Genomic DNA, 23,382 nt, shown 5'->3' with positions numbered 1-23,382 from the left:
GACAATTTACAATTTTACCAAAGACAAATAACATACAAACCTGTATGTCTTTAGAGTGTGGGAGGAAACCGGAGCACCCGGAGAAAACCCATATGGTCATAGGGAAAACGTACAAACTCTATACAGACAACACACATAGTAAGGATTGAACCCAGGTCTCTGGCACTGTAAGGCTACGGCTCTACCGCTACACCACTGTGCCACCCTCAAAAGTTGAACTCACTGAATTCACTTGATAACCATGCAATGTTACATTGTGGTGCATTGAATAATAAATCATTTCTGTGAAGTGACATTGAAGCATTCCAATTGAGTATAGGTGAGTTGTAATAGTTGGTGTATATCATTATAAGGTTGTGCTACGCTCAAAAAAATATTGCAGCTTGAGGTCTAGATTTTATATTGAATTCTGAAGTAAAAATTCTAATAATGTCACTTTTTTATTTCTCTCATACAGAAAAAAGGAAGGCTAACCTTCTGGACCAGCTTACAAACACCAGTGGGACCATAATCGGGATCACATCTTTCATTGTGATTATTCTCATTGTTATCTCTGTTATAGTTCAGATCAAACAGCCGCGCAAAAAATTCATCCAAAGAAAACCAGACTTTGACCAAACAGTTTTTCAGGAGGTTTTTGAGCCCACACACTATGAACTCTGTTCACTTAAAGGAAAGGGGGCTGCAGCTGATCTAGGGGACATTGTCGACGACTTTGAGAACTACCATAAACTGAGGCGATCATCTTCTAAATGTATTCATGACCATCACTGTGGATCTCAGATATCCAGCATTAAAGGTAGCCGTAGTAACCTCAGCACCCGCGACGCCACCATCCTCTCAGAAATACAGCTACAGCCAGTGAAGCCCAGCGTGCAGTCATTAAGTCGGCGGAATATCCTGGTCATGAAGCACAGCTACTCACAGGATGCGGCGGATGCTTGTGATATTGATGAGATCGAAGAAGTCCCGACTACAAGTCACAGGCTGTCCAGAAATGATAAGGCTGTACAACGGTCAGTATCAATAGATTTTTGATAAAGACTAATCGTAAACAAGGAATCCACTGTCTATCTTAATCATCCCACCAAATCCAGTCTTTTTTCTGTTTTAGCCCCTTTTTTCTTTTTGATTAAATCACAAATATGCACAGAGGGACCTTGGGAAGTTTTGTCAGCAATTATCCGAAACAGAAAGGGAAGAAAAAAACGGCCTCATAAATAACCAATGTAATTGGTGTTCCCTAATAAGGCAAGAGATAAACAAAATCCCAATTTGTTTCAGAGACAATCAGATGAGTTTTCTTGTTTCTTATCTTAGTTGGAAGAATTGAGCACAATAAGCCTCCACCCTAAGAAAGCGAAAATGCATTCAGTGAACTCCGTTGAATAACAAGGGAAAGTTTAAGACAGTAGATATTGAACATGATCATTGATGCACTCAACAGTAATGGTCATCACTACCCATGTGCTCAATTCACCAGCTGACTTTCCCTTTACTGGCACACAGAATGGCTTGTTCAAAGATGTAACTAAATGTGATTATTAGTTGCATAATCCAAACTCCAGCAAAAACTGGTACCTACAAGTGAAGAATCGGCAAAATGTCCCCCTTGTGATAAATATTACAAACATACAAACAATCGTGTCTGTTAATACCAATAACAGCATGCCTACGAGGATTCCACTATGTAAGGAAATATTTTAATGTTGTAGTGGAGTAACTACCAAAACCAAAGAAAGTTTTGTTATGTAAATATTTTTGCTAGCAGGAATGCATGCAAAACACATGATAATGGGACGGGAACTTGCCACATGGCTTTTGAGCTAAACATTTATAACCAGTTTCTATATAACTCTCAGTGCATGAAAAAACCCAAGGGATAGACAGTGCTAGTGTTTTAAAGAAAAAAAAAAAAGGCTACTTTTTAATTATTTTGTTATAAGGCCAAAGTTTAAAAAAAATATTAACAGTGATGATATCACCAGCCATTCCTTTGCTTATCTTAAGCTACTTGAAATATTTATAATATATACACAATGATATATATATATTTATACATGGTGTATATAAATGTTCAAACACATTAAATAGCCAATTAGGCTAGGATATACCTTTTAACAGCAAAGAACAAGAACAATGATTAACAATCAATAATTTTGATTGTCTGATAAGAGATACTATTTTTATTGTTTACTGCACCTTGCATATTTCACTGGGGATTTTGAATGGAAGGGGTTTAGATTAGGTTTGAAGCATCTTTTCTTAAAGTGAAATAACTTATCTGTTTGATAAATGTAAAATGTTTATGACAGTGAGCCTTGCTTTAAATTTTGCATTTTATATTATATTACCAACAGTTCACCAGCAGTTAAGCGTGTCCAATATTCAACCTGAAAGAATATATGAGCTTTGCAACATATAATTGTCACTTGCCAAGCCAATTTATCCATGGATATAGCTTTATGCATGAAAAATATACCTGAAAAAAGATATAAACCAATATATATATATATATATATATATATATATCTATATATATATATTGGTTTATATCTTTTTTCAGGTATATTTATATCCATATAAAGGATGGCTTCTACTCTCTTTTGCAATATGTGAACAATCATATTTATTTTATTGTGTAGAAAAAAATTGCAAAGAAATTCACAAGGTATTTTAAAATTTCAGGTAGACATTCATTCTCAGTAGTATGCACTAAGCATATGGTTTTGCTTTCCACTTGCATTGCAGTGCATTCCACTTCAAAAATGATCACAATTGATGTCAATGCAATTGACTTTCAGAAGCAGAGTATTATGTACAACCATTCTTGTATCGTATGTTTCATAGTAGTGAACAAGCACAAATTTCTATACAAATTGAATTGCCAGTTCAAGTTGGATCTCAAAACCATGTAGCTATAAAGCATAAATTTGTCTCCATAGAAGGTGATGACCCTGTTCATTTATGTTTCCATTATGTGTTACCCATAACATATTTTTTGACCTTAGGTTCTTTTGAGATCCTGAGCTGATGCAGAGCAGATGAGAAATATATTGCTGACCTCGGTGTTGTTATTAGCTCACTGCAAAATATGCTCCTGTATTTTAAAGTAGAAATACTTACACCTGTTTGTTTGAAATTTCCTTGCTAAATCATTTGCTAGATTGTAAGCCCAGGGCTATAACATTAGTCTTGCCATTTATTTAATAATCACGAGGAAGTTTTCAATGTAAAAAAAGCGAAATTTGGCTTTTTTATTTTATTTATGGACATGACAATTAGTGTAGATTTCCTCGAACAGACACACTATTGAGTTAAAGAAAATACTGAAGATTTCAGCTTAGAAAAAGAGCTGATGGAACAGAACTTCTTTTGAACCATTGCTATTTTAAACCATCTACAATGCAACCACCAGTATTTAGCCCAATAAAAAGGGCTATTTCTAAAGCTGAACTGTGGCTGTAAAATATTACCTGATCTAAAGTCTATGTTAAAGAAACATATTATTTGTATTATTTGTAACATGTTTAAAAGTATAAGCAATGCTTTGCGGAATGAGAAAATAGTACTTCTGCTCCACAAGGGAACTGCAACTACATGTTGTTGCCCATCTCCAGCCAGGTTGTTAGCAAATGTTACACAATTAAGAAAATAAAGACAAAAGAACAAGAAAATAGGAGCAGAAATAGGCCACTCTGCTCTTCAAGCCTGTCCTAATTTTTAATATGATCATGGGTGATCTTTAATTAGGTCTCATCCTCTGTTTTATGCCTTAATTCATGCCCACAGATCTCAAATTCCCGATCTTTTGAAAAATTAACTACTTTTCTTCATATATCCCTAAATATCCAGTCTCTGTAGCCTCTCGGGTAAAGAATAGCATCTGCTCTGAAAAGTTGCACCTCAACATTTGATGACCTAATTTTGTGACTGTTTCCCCTCATTTGAGATTCTTCCACCGTCTCAACAAGAACCCTATTACACACTCTCAAGATCTTACATGGTTCAGTAAGAGCACTCCTCATACTTCCAAAGTACAAAGAATACAGATCTAATTGTTTCTCCACACATGAAGGGACAACCTGTCAAACCAGGAATTGGCCTGGACCGCCGGTGCCGGCCAATTCCTGGTTTGACAGGTTGTCCCTTCATGTGTGGAGAAACAATTAGATCTGTATTCTTTGTACTTTGGACCGCCGGTGCCATGTGCTAGACAGTGAATCAAACATATTTCCAGCAATTTATTAACTCAGACTTTAAATTAAGAAATTTTAATAGTTCAAAGATCCATCTCACTAGCCCTATAACTTTATCTGCTGAATAATGTACACATCATGAAGTGTTTCAGTTATGACTGTGAGAACTATTGATATGGATTTCATGGAATGAAATTACCTAGATATGAAGGTGATTCCATTTTTTTGAAAATAGTTACCTTCTCATTTATTCAAAAAGACCTTCATACAGGTTTGTTTTAATAACACTGAAGAACTTAGACAGACTAGGTAGTCAACCTATTACAACACCTACAGGAGTTTCATGTCATTAATATTAGGGTAGAATTTATGATTTGTGGGAGACATGCTCCAGGCAGCGAAGACAAAGATTTCCCTGACTAAGTTTGTAGTACTACTTTAGTCAAGGTAATTTCCATTAATTGTACATTGTGTATTTATCCTACCGATTCATTGTGTTACATCTAAATTATTTTCATTATATAGACTGCTTGAGAATAATGTGCTGCTGGATGATTTTGAACATGCATCAAAGAATTTTGAAATTGTGGACCTTGGTCACACGCCAGCATGAGACTCTTGGACATCTATTTATCGCCTGTTTCCTGAACCAAAAGTGGTGTGCAATAATGCTGTAAAGACCAGTCTTGGTGTAGCCTTGGTGTAGCTGCTGTCGGATCCAGGATGGTACAGATGTGTATTTATGTGTTTAAAACAAATGCAGGCTGAAGGGGAAGTACTGTGATAGAAGATAAGGATCCGGAACGCAGTAACTCAGCACTGGAGAGTAACTGCAAAAAACTCAACATTAGTAACACGACAATATGTCCGAAGAATATGTCTGTAGAATCTGGGTGTTTTATCTCTTTTGTTTCATCGCAATTACAATCATTTAAATAATATGAGTTCAAGAATCTAGTCAGCTTCTTTTAAATGTTTGCCTGTAAACTGATACTTGCATTTGGAAAGTTCGAATTTCAAAGAAGACAGTTGCAAAATTTCTCAAATATCCTATGACAGGGAACGATGAAGTAGTGTCTAATTTATTTTATGTTACTTAGTTCTTTTTTTATGTGGTTAATACAAAATATGCAATAATTGTTTTATTGTAGCATATGTCATAGGAAATTGATAACCTAGACTATTTGTTACACCTGAGATTCTAAAGATAATTCTTACAGTAGGACCCATTTAATTATAAAGGGATCTTAATGTATTTTCAGGGAAGATTGAAAACTATGGAGTTATTCACAACTTAGAAATAACATATTTTTGTAACTGTATCCCTACCCATACTTTAGCCTTCCATTTCCCTACTGTTGCTTTCTTAATGGATTACATGCCAGAAATAAATAAGTGAAGTGAAATTGAGATATGTTTCAAAATTTACAAATAATAATTAATTTGTCAGTATTATTACTTTGCCAGTATTAACAAATTGAACAGTGAAAAACAAGATAAACACAGTAAATTCCTGAAAAAAAGGTTGTTGCAAATTGTTTGTGTATAAGATATATAATTGTCACATATTTGTTGAACATGTTTTTATCTATAGGTACAAATTACACTGTGCTGTATACTGAGCATTTCACTGTAATTACAGCCATTTCTTTTGACAGATGCATAAAGTTGTATTTTTATTAATCAAGGCAAATGATAATACAATGTTTCTACAGTATGAAATGACAGTACAACAAAAAATGTAAACCTTTTTTTGCATGCATTTATATGAATATCTACTTTTGTCTAAATTTGTTGCACAAGGCATTGTGTATGGGTGAATACATGCTTTTGACTGATGAACTTTCCAATTGTTAAGACAAATCTCCTTTTTATTGTGCATCATCTTTCTTTTCTGTTGGGGTTAAGCAATGAGATTGAGTATTCAAGAGAGAACTAGATAGAGCTCTTAAGGATAGCGGAGTCAGGGGGTATGGGGAGAAGGCAGGAACAGGGTACTGATTGAGAATGATCAGCCATGATCACATTGAATGGTGGTGCTGGCTCGAAGGGCCGAATGGCCTACTCCTGCACCTATTGTCTATTGTCTATTGAGTAGAATTTTCTGGTGATAATATAATCAAGATTAGCTGGCATATGAATTCTAAGAATGGCTAAATATGCAAGGAATTTGGCAAGAAGCCTTCTTCTGATAAACCATCATATTCTATGTTCTAATCAATTATGCTATGGGACACAACCTCAGAATGTTAACCAGGAAACAGATCTTTCTGTGGTGTTCAACAGGGATCCATGAATATTATTGAGGAGTATTCAGTATTACATGAGAACAAAAACGGCATGGGACACATTTCTCCCAACAGAGGGCAATGTAAATTTATGGTGAGAATTTGGGATTTTTTGTGCCTATTTTTGGGGTGATAAAAGTGCTCTTAGAATTTTAAACCGAATGCATGTGTGAGTCAAATTATGCCACGTATCATTTGGTGAGCTCATTCAGGCAAACAGTTGAGAACCTGTTGTGCACCTTAAGCCATTTGTCGCCCTGAAACACTGACTTCATGCAAGTGCTTCCCTTTTGAAACTCTGCGTTCGAGCTCTTAGCCCCATATGTATGAATCATCAAAAGGTGGTAGGAAGGATATATTTGAACTGTATTATTAGAACAAATTATTAATTGATTATAGGTTAATTGATGGTTGTGTTATTTCATAGTTGGCATGGTTCCTCTGATGTTTGGTACTTGCTGCTGCTGTGTCGTGTTGGATTGGTTGGGCAGGGCTCACAGATGCTGGTACAGTTTTTCTCACTTGGGAGATTCTGCAAACCAACTACTCATAGGCATTAATAGGTATTTCCACTGATTCCCAAGAACAAGTAGTAAACAAAGTGATAACAGAGAAAGGACGGAGATTAAAGACATTGAACTGGAAATCATGTCTGCTTAGGGTGTTCATGGATTAATTCTTCTCCATAAATGTCAGTGAGGACATCTCACATGTCAATAAGAATCAATAAGAAGCTCTTCTCAAGAAGCAGTTGCAACTTTAATTGCACATCAAAGTCTGGATGGACAAATTTGATTACATCTGGATACTTCTAGACAAGTTGGATTTGCGTAACATTTGTAGTTTTGCATTTACTGATGCATACAAAACATCAATGATGCTCTCTATTCAACTTGAGCAAATGCTGTTAATTTGGGGACTAGTAAATGAAGTCAGCCCATGCCCATGTTGCAGTTAGAATCTTCCCAACATACAGGCTGCCTTTGGTTGTATGTTCATTGCTTAGTGGCTGCTGCTTGTCAGTTCTGCCCTGTATGTGAAAGAAAAGGATTTCACTCCATCAGCATCATGCCCATGTGACTTAATACAGCAAGTCATGCAAGTCAATGCCTGGCATTTTGGAAATATTCATAGTTTCCTTCTGCAAAAGTCCAATGTGACAGGTCTATGTGAGCCAACTTGCCAAACTAAAGCATGCTGCGGGATGGGTAAGCGATCTGTTGAGACATCATGGATATAATGAATGCCATGCCATGCTAGGAGTGAGTGAACTGTTGGTGTGCTGAAACAATGCTTTCATTTATAGAATAACCTAGTTTAGCTTCAAAATATTCAGTATAGAAGACAACTCTTGGCATTATCTGAGGAAAATGATCACGAAGATGATGGAAAGGAAGAAGAAAGACAATTTAGGAAATCGAAGCAATCTAAGAAGCCTTGGCAACCATATCTGTTTAATTTGGTGGATCTAAAAGATCTTATTATTTTCACAGGTCTAAGAGAATTCTCTGAACTTCCTGTATACCCCTAATCGAAGGCCTGTGGTTTTGTTTTAATTTTTCACTAAAGGAAAGGCATGGAGACAGGGTAGGGAGGAGCGGCAGGGCCATCTGGGTCTGTGACAAGTCCTCTTAAAAACCTGGGTTTCAGATTAGGATATTAGATTAAGTTCGAGACAAGGGTAGGCCCAAGGCCCTGGTTGAGAATGAGGTGTGGATCATGGCAAAGTCAGAACTGAGTCAGCATCATACAATTTAGCAAGAGGCAGGTTATAGATAACAGGTATAACAGAGCTTTATTTGTCGTTCGGCACCGAAGTACCGAACGAAACCACATAGCAGTCACAGAAAAAAAAAAGAACACAAGACACATAACCCCAACACAAACGTCCATCACAGTGACTCCAAACACCCCCTCACTGTGATGGAGGCAACAAAACTTCCACTCTCTTCCCCACGCCCACGGACAGACAGCTCGTCCCCGACCGACCCGCACAGTCCCCGCACCGGGCGCTGAAACGTCTCGCGGCCGAACCGGGCGATGAAAGGCCCGCGACCAAGCCTTGCGCAGCTAAGTCCCGTGGTCGAGCCGCACCGGGCGATGTCAAGTCCGCAGCCGAGCCGCACCAGCGATGAAAAGCCCCGCAGCCGAGCTGAACCGGGCGATGTTAAGCCCCGCAGCCGAGCCGCACCGGGCGATGTTAAGCCCCGCAGCCGAGCCGCACCGGGCGATGTTAAGCCCCGCAGCCGAACTGCACCAGCGATGCAAAGCCCCGCAGCCGAGCTGCACCGGGCACTGTTAAGTCCAGCGGCCAAGCCGCACCGGGATGTAAAGTCCAGCGGCCAAGCCGCACCGGGCACTGTTAAGTCCAGCGGCCAAGCCGCACCGGGATGTAAAGTCCAGCGGCCGAGCCGCAGCGGGCGATGTTAGGCCCCGCAGCCGAGCCGCACCCCGCGCCGTGAGGAAGAGAAAAGTTACCCCCACCCACCCACCCACACCACCACCCCCTCCCACACATACACAACCAAAAAAAATATACAAAAACCATCCCAACACCGACACACAACAAAAAAAAGACGGACAGACTGCTAGTCAGCCGCTGCCGTTAGGCGCCGCCACGTGATAATGCTAGATCAAATATCATCCTCTTCGAAAGAAATCAATCAGGTAGAAGAATGTGTAAATGGTATCCCTCAATCAAGAACAGTGGCACGGCGGTTCAGTAGGTAACACTACCTCACAGCTACAGTGTCCTGGGTTTGATGCTGACATATGGTGCCCTCGATGCAAAATTTGCATATCCTGCAGTCCTCGGTATCTGAGTGGAATGCTCCCCGACTTACGATGCTTCGACTTACAATATTTCAACTTTGCGATGGTGCAAATGGCAGCGACCCACAGCTCACTTCCGGCCACGTGATCACATGTATTCAATGCATTTCGACTTACGATACTTTTGGTTTCCAATGGGTTTCTTGGAACGTGACCCCATCGTAAGTTGAGGAGCACCTGTATCCTCGATATCTGAGCAGTCCTCCATATCTGAGTGGAACTGAAGGGTTAGGAGTTAGGACCCTCCAGGAAGCCCACTTGGAGCAGTTGTCCAAGGAGATCAGTATTTGCAGCTATGCCTTCAGATCCAAGTTCTGATGTTTCCATTGTATGCATTTACATCATTCTTTGACTATGGGCTGTCTCCTTATCTTTTTCTCAATGCTCTCAATTGGAAATTTGTGAGATCGAACCCAATGTCAACAGTATCAAATGCCATTTACCAGCCACGCACTTACAATTGATCCAGTGATCACATGCACATCTCACACCTCATGTACAGTTAAATAAATACTTTTATACATACTCCCACACTCTTTTTGCTCCCTTGTAGGAGAAACTTGCTCCTAATCATGAGCTACTGAGTATTCACGAGAGGCCTTTTCTTTGTCCAGGGTCTCAGTCATTTGGAGAAGAGGGTGCTGGGGATGACAAAGAGATTATGATTGAATCAGAGGTTATGAGACTGACTGCATGCTCCTATTCAATATCATAATCATAATCATAATCATACATTATTAGCCAAGTATGTTTTGCAACATACGAGGGATTTGATTTGCCATACAGTCATACCAATAAATAGCAACCAAACACACAAAATACATTTTAACATAAACAACCACCACAGTGACTCCTGCGCATTCCTCACTGCGATGGAAGGTGGAAAAAAAAGTTCAATCTTCTTCCCTTCTTTGTTCTCCTGCGGTCGGGGGTCTCGAGCCTTCTGTTGACGGGATGATCTGGGCTCCCGTAGCCAGAGGTCGGGTCCTCCACGTCGGGGCGATCAAGCTCCCGCATCGGGGGGGATCTCAGCTCCCCCGCCCCGGGCGATCGGACCCTGGGTCGGGGACTAGTCGAACCTCTTGCGACTTTGGAGCTTCCTGACATCAGTCTCTACCCAAGACTGCGAGCTCCTCGATGTTGAAATCCGCAAGCCATGGTTGGAGCGTTGATCCCAGGCAAGGGATCGTGGGCTCTGATGGTAAGTCCACGGCCCCGTGATGGGGCTCAAAGTCAGTCTCGAGTAAGGTCTCCAGCTCCTTGATGTTTGGCCGCAGAGCGATCGGAGATACGATCCGGCAAACAATCGCATCTCCGGCAAGGTAAGAGATTGAAAAAAAGTTTCCCCCTGACCCCCCCCCCCCCCGCACCTCCCACATAAAACAAACCAGTGAACATTAACACATACTTTTTAAAACACACTAAAAATAACAAAAAAGACGGACAGACCTTTGGCGAGACTGCCATCGCTGATGGCGCCACCCGGTGGTTTATCCTCTCTCATAGTCCATCTCGTTCTAAACCACAATCTCATTTGTTTGAAATCCTTCAGGTGTTTCAGCCATGCTCTTGCTTTTCCTGTTCCCGCCCCACAACCATGCTCTTGAACATTCCTCACCTTATTATATTAAATCCTTCCATGTTGTGGTTTCTAGGGACCAGTTTAGAGGTGGATTGCGCAGAGGATAAATCAGCAGGGACAAGCAGATTGTCACCATCTGAGGGGCAAAGAGTGGCTGGTGCGCCAACAACCTAGAGAGCAAGGTCCAATACAATTCCCGATCGAGAGCACTCAGAGAAAAGCGCAAGAAGACAACCCATAGTCAAAGCATGATGGCAATGCGCATAATGATGTTTGGCATAGCTTGCTTGTAAACCAATTTGCGATATTAAAAAGCTTAGGGGTAATATAGTTGCAACTTTTCCATGGAGATTGGAACCCATCACTTCCAAAGTGAAAGTGATGTCAAGTATGGTGCAGTAGATGATCGGTAAGCTCACAGCTTCCATGGCAGCACAGGCAGACTCAACATTGAGTGTGGCATTGTAACTTCAGACCACCTGCAGCCATCCTCAATTTGTTACCACCATGGTTCTGGATTCTATTATTGTCATACTGAGAGGCTATGCTGCCTCTATGTTATCTGCCCATCTATGGGTTGCCTCGGGCCAGCTGATACCTCGTCTGAGAGGACCATCAGTGGGTCCATGGATACCAACTTAGTTCTCTTAACTAAAGTATCCGTGTGTCTACCTGACAGTGTTTTTGCCCATCAGCCAGTTAATGCAGATTACGATATGGTCTCTAACATGACGTCCCAACTTCTATACCCAATACTCTGATTGATGAAGGCCAATGTACCAAAGGCCTTTTTGACCACCTTATCTAATTGTGACCCGACCTTCAAGGAACCATGCACCTGCACTCCTCGATCCCTCTGCTCTACAACACTCCCCAGAGCCCCACCATTCACTGTGTAGGTCCTGCCCAAGTTAGACTTCCCAAAATGCAACACCTCACATTTCTCTGTATTAAATTCCATCAAGTATTCCTCAGCCCACCTGCCCAATTGATCAAGATCCTGCTGCAATTTTTCACAACCATCTTCACTATCTACAAAACCACCCTCTTTTGTATCATCAGCATACTTGCTAATCTTGCCATGTATGTTCTCATCCAAATCATTGATGTAGATGACAAACAGTATCAGGCCTAGCACCAAACCCTGAGGCACATCACAAGTCATAGGTCTCCAGTCTGAGAAGCAACCTTCCGAGAAGGACCAAAAAACTGATAAGGAAGGGTGGACTATTAGAGAAATCTAGATAAGAAACATAGAGTGTAAAAAGATTGTAACAAAACTATAAAAACTTCTGCAAATATGTAAATAGTAAAATCTAGGAAAATGTTAATGTGCTTTCCTTGTTGGCTGATATAGGAGAAATTATTATAGGGAACAAGGAAATGGTAGTGGAATTAAACAATTAAAAATTGTGCCTTTCTTCACAGCAAAAGACACAAAAAAGAAACTCCCAACAATGATATTTAATAAAATATCTAAAGAAAACTTAAGAGTTGAAATAATTTAGCATTTGGATTAAAATGGCATTGGTAAAGTTAGTGGGAATGCAAGCCTATAAACCATAAATATATACTAACGCATATCCTAGGTTTTGATAAAGGTTGTGATGAAGACATCGACACACAAGTTGACTTCTTTTTAAATTCAATAGGCTCTAGAATGATTTCCTTTGAAAAGTTACAATCGTAACTCAACTATGAAAGAAAGATACTGGGTGACACAGTGGTAGTGTTGCTGCCATACAGTGCCAGAAACCTTTCGATCCTGACTATGGGTGCGGTCTGTACGAAGTTTGTACGTTCTCCTCGTGACCGCATGGATTATCCCCGGGTTCATCCCACACTCCAAAGATGTACAGGTTTGTAGGTTAATGGGCTTCAGTAAAGATTGTAAATTGTCCCAAGTCTGTAGGATAGTGCTAATGTACGGGTATTGCTGGTCGGCACTTAGTGGGCCGAAGGACCTGTTTCCGCGTTGTATCTCTAAACTGATCTAAACTAAAAAAATATGACTTTAAACACAGTTTTTTAAAAAAGGAAATATGAACTCAATTAGATCTACAAAATAAATTCAACATAAATGGTAGCTTGCAAATGTTATTTTAAATGTAGTAGAAAGCACCATGAAATTTTTCAAAGTTAATCAATTCAAGTATCCTTTCAATAATTCCAATGTAAATTAATCAATTAGATTATATCGTTAGCTTGATACGACCTTTACAAATCAGTTGTTATATCATTCACTATTTACAATTAAATATTAGGTGCAGAGAATATAAGTGTGTTAAACTTTGCAGAATCTAATGTAGATACATTATGGCACTGACTTTCAGTGTTGGTGAATCCCTCAGTTGGAAGGGCATCCTAAGAAGAAAGAAGACGTGTTCCTCCATATACTCTCAAACTATATGCTGTCCACCACTTGCAGTTAAACAGTTCACATAAAGGACCCAAGTGTTAAGGCCCTCAAACACAAAAGCAAAGTATGCAAATGCTAGAAATCAGAGCAGATGGTAATAGATTTATTCAATATCTCTGCAGAGAGGAGTAGCGTGAGATGCAGGGTTTTTGGGCTGCAATAGGATTTCATCAGAGCAAGAAGCAGCTGAAGAAGGGACATGCATTAAACAGGAATGGTGTTAGGAAAAAGGGAAAGTGTGTGGGTGAATGTTAAACTCTGGGGAGAGTTATTGAGGATATGGGGCAAATGAAATGGAATTTCTGTAAAGTAGGTATAAATGGGCAATTGAAGATAGTATATTACAAGATTTGAAAGGAAATCAAAGATGTGCCAAAACAGCAAGTTAATCATTACTATCTGGTACTGATTGCCAAAAATGGGGGCTGCTGCTTATGAACTGAAAGTGCCAACTGAAAAAAAAGTTGTCCCTAACTCTCTTCCTACTAGACAATAGACAATAGGTGCAGGTGTAGGCCATTTGGCCCTTCGAGCCAGCACTGCCATTCAATCTGATCATGGCTGATCATTCTCAATCAGTACCCCGTTCCTGCCTTCTCCTCATACCCCCTGACTCCACTATCCTTGAGAGCTCTATCTAGCTCTCTCTTGAATGCATTCAGAGAATTGGCCTCCACTGCCTTCTGAGGTAGAGAATTCCACAGATTCACAACTCTCTGACTGAAAAGGTTTTTCCTGATCTCCGTTCTAAATGGCCTACCCCTTATTCTTAAACTGTGGCCCCTTGTTCTGGACATAAATTTGCCATCTGCTACTTTTTCTAACTCTGGTGACATGCCGTTGATCAAACCCATTAGCTCTGTTTCTCACTCCATAATTTGGCCAGACATTTTTCTTAAGCTTCCACTGAGCTTTTTTTGTGCAGTGTCGAGGATTGAGGGCAGCAAATATGTAGAAGGTTGAAACAAAAGATGGCTATAAATCTGTGAAATGACAGAGGAATTCTATAAAGTGATAACCCAATCACATTTTGTCACCTTCCTATAAAGGTGTTTACATTGCGAGGAACAAGCAAAGAATATTAAATTTCAGTTCAGTTTAGTTTATTGTCACGTGTACCGAGGTACAGTGAAAAGCTTTTGATGCATGCTATCCAGACAGTGGAAGGACAATACATGATTACAATCGAGCCATTTGCAGTGTATGTATACATGATAAGGGAATAATGTTTTGTGCAAAGTAAAGCCAGTAAAGTCTGATCAAAGGTAGTCTGAGTAGTGTAAGAAAATAACTGCAGATGCTGGTACAAATCGAAGGTATTTATTTCACAAAATGCTGGAGTAACACAGCAGGTCAGGCAGCATCTCAGGAGAGAAGGAATGGGTGACGTTTCGGGTCGAGACCCTTCTTCAGACTGATGTCAGGGGGGGCGAGACAAAGGAAGGATATAGGTGGAGTCAGGAAGATAGAGGGAGAACTGGGAAGGAGGAGGGGAAGAGAGGGATAGAGGGACTATCTAAAGTTGGAGAAGTCAATGTTCATACCACTGGGCTGCAAGCTGCCCAAGCGAAATATGAGGTGCTGTTCCTCCAATTTCCGGTGGGCCTCACTTTGGCACTGGGGGAGGCCCATGACAGAAAGGTCAGACTGGGAGTGGGAGGGGGAGTTGAAGTGCTCAGCCACCAATGAGGTAGATAGTAGTCCAGGACTGCTCTCTACTTGTGGTAGGATAGTTCAGCTGCCAGATAGCAACAAATTGAAAGAAGTATAAAATCACAGTTTCACCTCAAGGAAGATTTAGAGGCCTCAGTGATGAGAAGGGAAGGGGCAAGGGGTGCATTGTCTGCAGGGAAGGCTGCCATGGGAATGGAAGTGATTGTGGTATGATGAGCACCATGACTGCGTTCGGGAATGTTTTTACGACGGCAAGGACACGTATTGTTGTTGGTATTGGTATTGGTTTGTTTGTGTCACATGAACCAAGATTCAGTGAAAAACTTTGCGTGCTATCCTGTCAAATCATACGATACGTGAGCATATTCAAGTAGTGCAAATAGAAAAACGCCAAAGTGCAAAATATAATGTTGCAGCATTATAGCATTAGTCACAGAGGTGATGGAATCTCGCTTGAGGTGGTGGAAACAACAGGAGATAATCCATTAAATTTGGAGACTTTGGAGTGGAATTGAAGTATCTATCGGAGGAAGAAGTGTTCAGAGAAAAATAAAGAAAATTAAAGAAATGTGGTCATGGACCGTGTCATGTGTAGGACGGGTAATGCTGAATTGAGGAAAAAGAAAGAAGGCATTCTGATAGAACAGAGGAACAAGAAAGAGAATGGAATTTGACATGAACACATTCTACGTACAAGATTGCAGAACACACTGTCAACAAAGCTGTGAGAGTTATTGAGATTATCATAGATACTGTACGACAGTTTATCCCCAAGACAGAGAAAAGCTCTGGGAAGATAGAAAATGCTGGAGTAATTCAGTAGGTCAAGCAACATCCCTGGAGAACATGGAGTTTCAAGTCAGACCCTTTTTCAGTCTTCTCGAGAAAAGCTCAACTAGCCAAAATCGGGAAAACAATCGGTATTCTATTTCGATAAAGACAATTTTAAGTATCCTTTTCTCCCTGTGCAATATACTAACACCATTCACTCAGATTAGTTTAAAATGTTACCAGGAAATAAAAATCAATAAATTAGTTGGTTCTTACAAAATTATTTCAGAGTAACTTCGTCCCAACAATCATAATCAGTTTAATGGGGAACAATATCTAAACTGCTGATGTTTTAGTATAATTGAACTCATTTTCTGTACCAGGCTTTGAATGTTCACTAATGTCCATTAATTGGTAAGAGCTTCAATCTTAAATTTTGTGAGTTTTAAACTTCTCTTGAAAATCACAATCCATTTAGTCTAGAGATGAAAGCTACAATTCTTACTTTTCACTGTTGCTTGCATAACTGGAGATATCAACACTTGCAAAGAATGTTGGTAAAAAAGACATAGGTACTTCAGACCCTGAATATTTGTTTCATTAGAGAAAATTCATATTTCTTGTTTTATACATGTGGCATTCTTCACCCAGAATACAGAAAGTTCATCTACTTAAATGTTAACTTTGTTTTTGTAGAAGTTGCCGAACTTCTTGCTCACCGGTTTTATTCTTAATCACTGTTGCAAGCATTCTCTGTCTTTTTCTTTGATACAAAAAAACTATGTTTTTGGACACAGCACTGTGTGCAAACAGCCCACACTGATATGCATTGCAACAATGATTATACATTGAATTCTTCTCTTATTAATATATTCATATTTACCATGCTACTGTTCTGTTCTGTTCTGTTTTTCTGTTATCAACAGGTTTTCTGCAGGGTCTATCAGTATCTTCTGACTGGGATATTTCCTGTGTATCACTGTCAGTTTTGCTTTGCCTCATTCTCTATCCAAACAATATTTCCAAGTGTTGATTTAATGCAAACAGTGGTCTCTGGCCTTGTTTCTGTTCAATGAGCCATTAAATTAAAGAGCAGCCTCATGCATGATCCTGACCTGATCTATTAGTTAGCTAATTAAATCAAATCATCACTGGATGATTCTCCATCTCAGCGACTGCATTCGCCGCATTAATCTCCAGCTCATTACTAAACATAAGAATATTTACTTTCAGGTGTTTAAGCATCCGACCCCTGACTATGAAGCGTAGCTTTGGTACTTGTTGGATTATAGATGATTTCAGATGATAGAGTGGGTAATGGAATTTGTGGACTTCACATTGATAAATGTTTGATAGCGTACAGTTAGAGCCATCATAGAAAACATAATCAACCTCATGGGCTAACGGAAGGTTATTCTTCCATAAACAATGAATTTAATATCAAAGCCCAGCTGTTCAGTTTGAGTGAGCAGAGACATTTAATTGCTATCATCAATCGTTTATCATTGCTGGATCATTAAAAAATATTCCTTTGGTTTATCCAGATGCAGACATTAATTCCACTAGTGTGCAGTTAATTCCAAAATGTACAGTGCTCTCCATAATGTTTGGGACAAAGACCCATCAATTATTTATTTGTCTCTGTACTCCACAATTTGAGATTTATAATTAAAAATATCACATGTGGTTAAAGTGCGCATTGTCAGATTTTATTAAAGGATATTTTTATACATTTTGGTTTCACCATGTAGAAATTACAGTTGTGTTTATAGTCCCCCCCATTTCAGGGCACCATAATGTTTGGGACATATGCCTTCGCAGGCATCTGTAATTGCTCAGGTGTGTTTAATTGCCTCCTTAATGCAGGTATAAGAGAGCTCTCAGCACCCAGTCATTCCTCCAGTCTTTCCATCTCCTCTGGAAACTTATTACTGTTTATCAACATGAGGACCAAAGTTGTGCCTTGAAAGTCAAAGAAGCCATTATGAGATTGAGAAACAAGAATAAAATTGTTAAAGACATCAGCCAAACCTTAGGCTTAGGAAAATCAACTGTTTGGAACACCATTAAGAAGAAAGAGAGCACTGGTGAGCTTACTAATCGCAAAGGGACTGGCAGGCCAAGGAAGACCTCCACCGCTGATGACAGAATAATTCTCCCTATAATAAAGAAAAAACCCCAAACACCTGTCCGACAGATCAGAAACACCGTTCAGGAGTCAGGTGTGGATTTGTCAATGACCACTGTCTGCAGAAGACTTAATGAACAGAAATACAAGATGCAAACCACTGGTTAGCCGCAAAAATAGGATGGCCGGGTTACAGTTTGCCAAAAAGTACTTAAAAAAGCAACCACAGTTCTGGAAAAAGGTCTTGTGGACAGATGAGATGAATATTAACTTATATCAGAGTGATGGCAAGAGCAAAGGATGGAGGAGAGAAGGAACTGCCCAAGAATCAAAGCATACCACCTCAACTGTGAAATACGGTGGTGGGGGTGTTATGGCCAAGGCATGTACGGCTGCTGAAGGTACTGGCTCACTTATCTTCATTGATGATACAACTGCTGATGGTAGTAGCATAATGAATTCTGAAGTGTAGAGACACATCCTATCTGCTGAAGTTCAAACAAATGCCGGTGGTTCTTCTCCAACAAGACATTGATCCCAAACATACTGCTAAAGCAACAAAGGGGTTTTTCAAAGCTAAAAAATGATAAATTCTTGAGTGGCCTTCAATCTGAACCCAATTGAGCATGCCTTTTTTTATGCTGAAGAGAAAACTGAAGGGGACTAGCCCCCAAAACAAGCATAAACTAAAGATGGCTGCAATACCAAAGATGGCCAGGCAGAGAATCACCATAGAAGACACCCAGCAACTGGTGATGTCCATGAATTGCAGACTCCAAGCAGTCATTGCATGCAAAGGATATGCAACAAAATACTAAACATGACTACTTTCATTTACATGACATTGCTATGTCCCAAACATTATGGTGCCCTGAAATGGAGGGACTATGTATAAACACTGCTGTAATTTCTACATGGTGAAACCAAAATGTATAAAAATGGCCTTTATTAAAATCAGACAATGTGGACAAACCACATGTGATTTTTTCTATTACAGTTCTCAAATTGTCGAGTACAGAGGCAAATAAATAAATGATGGGTTTTTGGCCCAAACATTATGGAGGACACTGTAGATCAATATAGATATTCAATAGACAATATAGATATTTCATGCTTCAAAGTTAAAAAAACAATCTCACTGCAAGAATCTTTGCGATACCTATTATTGAATCTTCTTTCTGAAAAATAAACATATGGGTTAAATTTTGCCATAAAAATAATTGTTAACATAGAAACATAGAAACATAGAAAATAGGTGCAGGAGTAGGCCATTCGGCCCTTCGAGCCTGCACCGCCATTCAATATGATCATGGCTGATCATCCAGCTCAGTAGCCTGTACCTACCTTCTCTCCATACCCCCTGATCCCTTTAGCAAAAAGGGCCACATCTAACTCCCTCTTAAATATAGCCAATGAACTGGCCTCAACTACCTTCTGTGGCAGAGAATTCCACAGACTCACCACTCTCTGTGTGAAGAAATGTTTTCTCATCTCGGTCCTAAAAGACTTCCCCCTTATCCTTAAGCTGTGACCCCTGGTTCTGGACTCCCCCAACATCGGGAACAATCTTCCCGCATCTAGCCTCTCCAACCCCTTAAGAATTTTATATGTTTCTATAAGCTATTAAGCTGTTGGTGGCCGTTATTACTTAGTGTAAATGATAGAACAGATATGTGGTTATAGGCTAACATGCAAAGGTTGTTGCTCAAGCTGGAGTCCTCCTCTCTCTCCACTCCACAAATATAGGTTTTTGCTGATTATTCATCAAGGAAATCCATTGAATAACATGACTTTCCTAGGGCAAGGTGATTGACAGAAATGAAACAATGTGTAAGTTTAAATCCAGTCACTAACATCATAAGTATGGTTTTAACAGGGTAATGACTGTTCATTTCCATGCAAAAATTACTTAGTACAAGAACAGACTCTCACTCCCTCTTGTTGCAAAGTTTTATCAATGAATGTATCCCTTACTTCATTTCTCATTCTATACATGTGCTGCCTTTGCATTCATAAACTCTGAATTGCATTCATAAACTCTTGCTTCTCAATCCTCTTGCAGAGCCTAATTTCCAAAGTGTCCAGTTAGTTTTAAGTTACATGAACACTGAGTCAATCTGATTAGTTAAAAAAATGCGCAAAAGTCTATCTTGCTCAACCAGTATTTCTCAGACTGCAATATTCTTACATTGTATGGATACAAACCTGCCATATAAAAATTGAAACATAATGCAACAAAATATTCTTTTGAAGTTTAACTCGGAATATAAAATTTGGGAAATCCTGTTCAGGTCAGGCAGCATCTGTGGAAAGAACATAAAAATTGCAACCGTAGCTTCATCATAATGCTTTACAGACTGTGTTGCCCTTGTGGTGTAGTCTATGGCTCTTTTTGTCTTTGCCTTCTGCTACATTTCAGCATGATGACGTGTAGTTTTTTTATGTAGCTATGGTGTCACCTTCCGTTTTTGAAGATGTTATCAAACATGGATTCTACACTGATTTTAATATGCTCAGCTACTCTTGGCAATGAAGATCTTTTTTACTGAACTTTGGTTTTGGTGCATATCATCATGCATTGCAACATTTAACCAAAAAAAAAATGAACATCCATTACAGAAATGGAAACACTTATCCTTGTAGTCACTTTAGAGTGTTTAGACTTGAGAGCATGTATGCTTTAGAGTGTTTGTCAAGTTAATAGTTGAATTTAAGGTTCCACTCCTGTCATAATAGTCTTTTCACAGTGATTGTAGAAACAGTCTGGGGTATCATTGTTGTCCAAACAGAAACTTTAGCTCCTCCTCATGTGGAAGTAGGACATTCTATTACTTGTCTCTCTTGGGGAAAAGCTAAATGGAGAGGTAATGTGGAATACCACAGTGATTAGAAAGCAAAAAGATGGACAAATAACAAGTGAAGATGACGTATATCAGGTGATTGTGATTATGTGATAGCAAACTGAATTTTTATAATTGGGGTTCCACCAATTCTGAGATACTAAGTAAAGATGCATTTGCATGAAACAACAGGTGAATGCTTCTTGACTTCAAAATATGAAACATGAAAAATAGCAAATTTTGAATTTTGAGGTAAAATAAAAAACTAAATGGTGATCAGCAAAGAAAGATATTGATAGGAATTAATGCCCAGGATCAGTACATGCTTTACGACTATCAGTACATGCTTTACGACTATCAGTACATGCTTTACGACTATCAGTACATGCTTTACGACTATCAGTACATGCTTTACGACTATCAGTACATGCTTTACGACTATCAGTACATGCTTTACGACTATCAGTACATGCTTTACGACTATCAGTACATGCTTTACGACTATCAGTACATGCTTTACGACTATCAGTACATGCTTTACGACTATCAGTACATGCTTTACGACTATCAGTACATGCTTTACGACTATCAGTACATGCTTTACGACTATCAGTACATGCTTTACGACTATCATTGAGCAGCCACCATTGCACCTAATCCTATCAAATTTTCTTTTAGTATAGTTGGTAATTATTCTGGTGACTACACCTCTAGATGCCTTTCCATACCTGCTTTGCTGACCTGGGCACTTGCCTCTAAACAGATGGCTTTTCTAAAGTTATTTCTCAATGATCCATTGACATTTGGGGTGATTGCAGAAGTGTGTCTAAATTCAAGGGTTAATGGATTCCTCTATTTCTACTTCATTGCTAATTTGATGATCTTTTTAGCTGCTGTGTGGTTGGCAGAGTACTTTATCTTAGGCTTTTGCATGATGTTAACTATGTTCTTATCCTCTTCTTCAGAGGGATGCCCCTGAGACTGGAACAGAATGACAGTGATGATTGTGAAATACATCAAGAAAGACAAACAGGACCTTACTTCCTCCACCACTGTTAAAAAAGCTCATCACCCACCCACTCCCACCCCCACACCTTGGCTAGCTAGGACGACCGACATATTTTCAGGCTCTTCACCATGATCAAAGTTAGCATCGTTACCAGTCTCACACTGCAGCACATTATAGATGCAGAGAGAAAAAAAAAATTCTAAGTGCCTGAGCCCATACTCATCGACCGACAGGGATTGGATTTGCATAATTGGCAGAGTGTTTATTAAATAGAAACTTCAGGTTTGGAAACCACTGCAATTATTTCTTTGCAGTGAAACTACTACAGTTTAAAACTATGGGCATCTCAGCCCAACATATGGCTTGATCCATCACACTTTAACTGCATGTGATTGATGCCCAGAGTGATTATACTTTGCTTTATTTTTGCTGTGTTTATTTTATCAGGTACAGCAAGTTTCTACCAACAAAAGTGCAATTCCAATTTTAAAAACCAAACTGTGTTTTTCAGAAAGAGATTTTCTTGTTAGGTCCAAGTGTCCCATCTCACCGCCATGTTCGGATGCAGCAGGAGCAATGAAAGCTTATTTGATATTATCGCCCCAAAAAAAGAAATTAATTATTTCAGATGTCTCCTCTGAGCATTAACATTAAATTGTCAAAGCATCTGTGCATATATGCATTTATTGAGGAGGTGCTGTCGTTTAAATGCAAAAAAGTTCCATTTTGAAATTTGAATACTGCAATATAAAACCAGAACATGATGTTTTACTGAATTTGTTTTGCAATTTATTTCCATTATAAACAAGACATTCTGTTCCGACAAGCTGCCAGTTACCACTCTCAAATATGTATGTTGTTGCTACTTTTGTTATTGCATTGCTTTGGGCTTTTTACGGAAAATGAAAATAAATAATTAAATTATTGCTTAAAGGTTGTTTTTTTTTTAAATTCTTGGAATATTACAAACAGAATTATTACAGTGTATGCAAGACCAAGAGAAAAAGGGGAGAGTGGTCAGCCCATCAAGACACTTACATTATTGTCCTTGGCTTCAGCACAATTTACCCATCTTTAATCCAGATATCTTGATACAAATACCCAAAGATAATACGTCAATATCAGTCTTCGACATTTGAATGATTGCATCCATTTTGGAATAACAGATTTTATGTGAAATTTACATGAAAGGGTGTTTTCTCGTTTCCTTCCTTCCAACCATTGCTCTATTCTATGGTCGTAGTTTTGGTTTCTCCCACAAGATTAAATAAAAAGTAGAACAACTCATTTGCAGTTATTTGTATAAACTAATTGTATATAAAAGCCACTGTGCAATTCTGCGTTGTTTAGTGACCTTCAGGAAATAGGTTTAAAATATCTGGGCACATTTCAACTTAGTATCATCAACAACAGTTGTGCTAATGATGCCATGGGTTATTTGGGGCACATTTCCTAAATTATCTGCAGTAACTGAGGCTTCTGGGGAAACTTACAACTTTTTCATTTAGTTCACAAAACAAAATCAGGAGAACATCAGAAATTGAGATGGCTATTAAAGGGCCTGCACTATTCCATCAATACCTTACACTTAGCATCCCACAGACTTTATATTCAGGAGGAGGGGGGAAGGAAGGAGGGGG

General features: G+C 39.2%; 1 protein-coding gene across 4 annotated transcripts in view; it reads left to right on the top strand.

Moving 5' to 3' along the window:
- The window catches only part of neto1l (neuropilin (NRP) and tolloid (TLL)-like 1, like), a 178,986-nt gene extending 156,353 nt beyond the window's left edge, over positions 1-22,633 (top strand). For 3 of the 4 annotated variants that reach the window (XM_078397825.1, XM_078397823.1, XM_078397822.1), the window contains 2 exons: positions 458-1,016; positions 21,699-22,633. In XM_078397825.1, the coding sequence (XP_078253951.1) occupies positions 458-1,016; positions 21,699-21,792 (653 nt within the window). In that variant the 3' untranslated portion in view covers positions 21,793-22,633. Of the gene's footprint in view, positions 1-457; positions 1,017-4,724; positions 5,986-21,698 lie in introns of those variants that run through there. The other variant, XM_078397824.1, reaches the window with a different exon arrangement.
- The last annotated feature ends 749 nt before the right edge of the window (positions 22,634-23,382 follow it).

Source organism: Rhinoraja longicauda, chromosome 4 (assembly GCF_053455715.1).
Source record: "Rhinoraja longicauda isolate Sanriku21f chromosome 4, sRhiLon1.1, whole genome shotgun sequence".
Lineage (NCBI taxonomy): Eukaryota > Metazoa > Chordata > Chondrichthyes > Rajiformes > Arhynchobatidae > Rhinoraja > Rhinoraja longicauda.
This window is presented reverse-complemented; position numbering and strand designations above follow the sequence as displayed.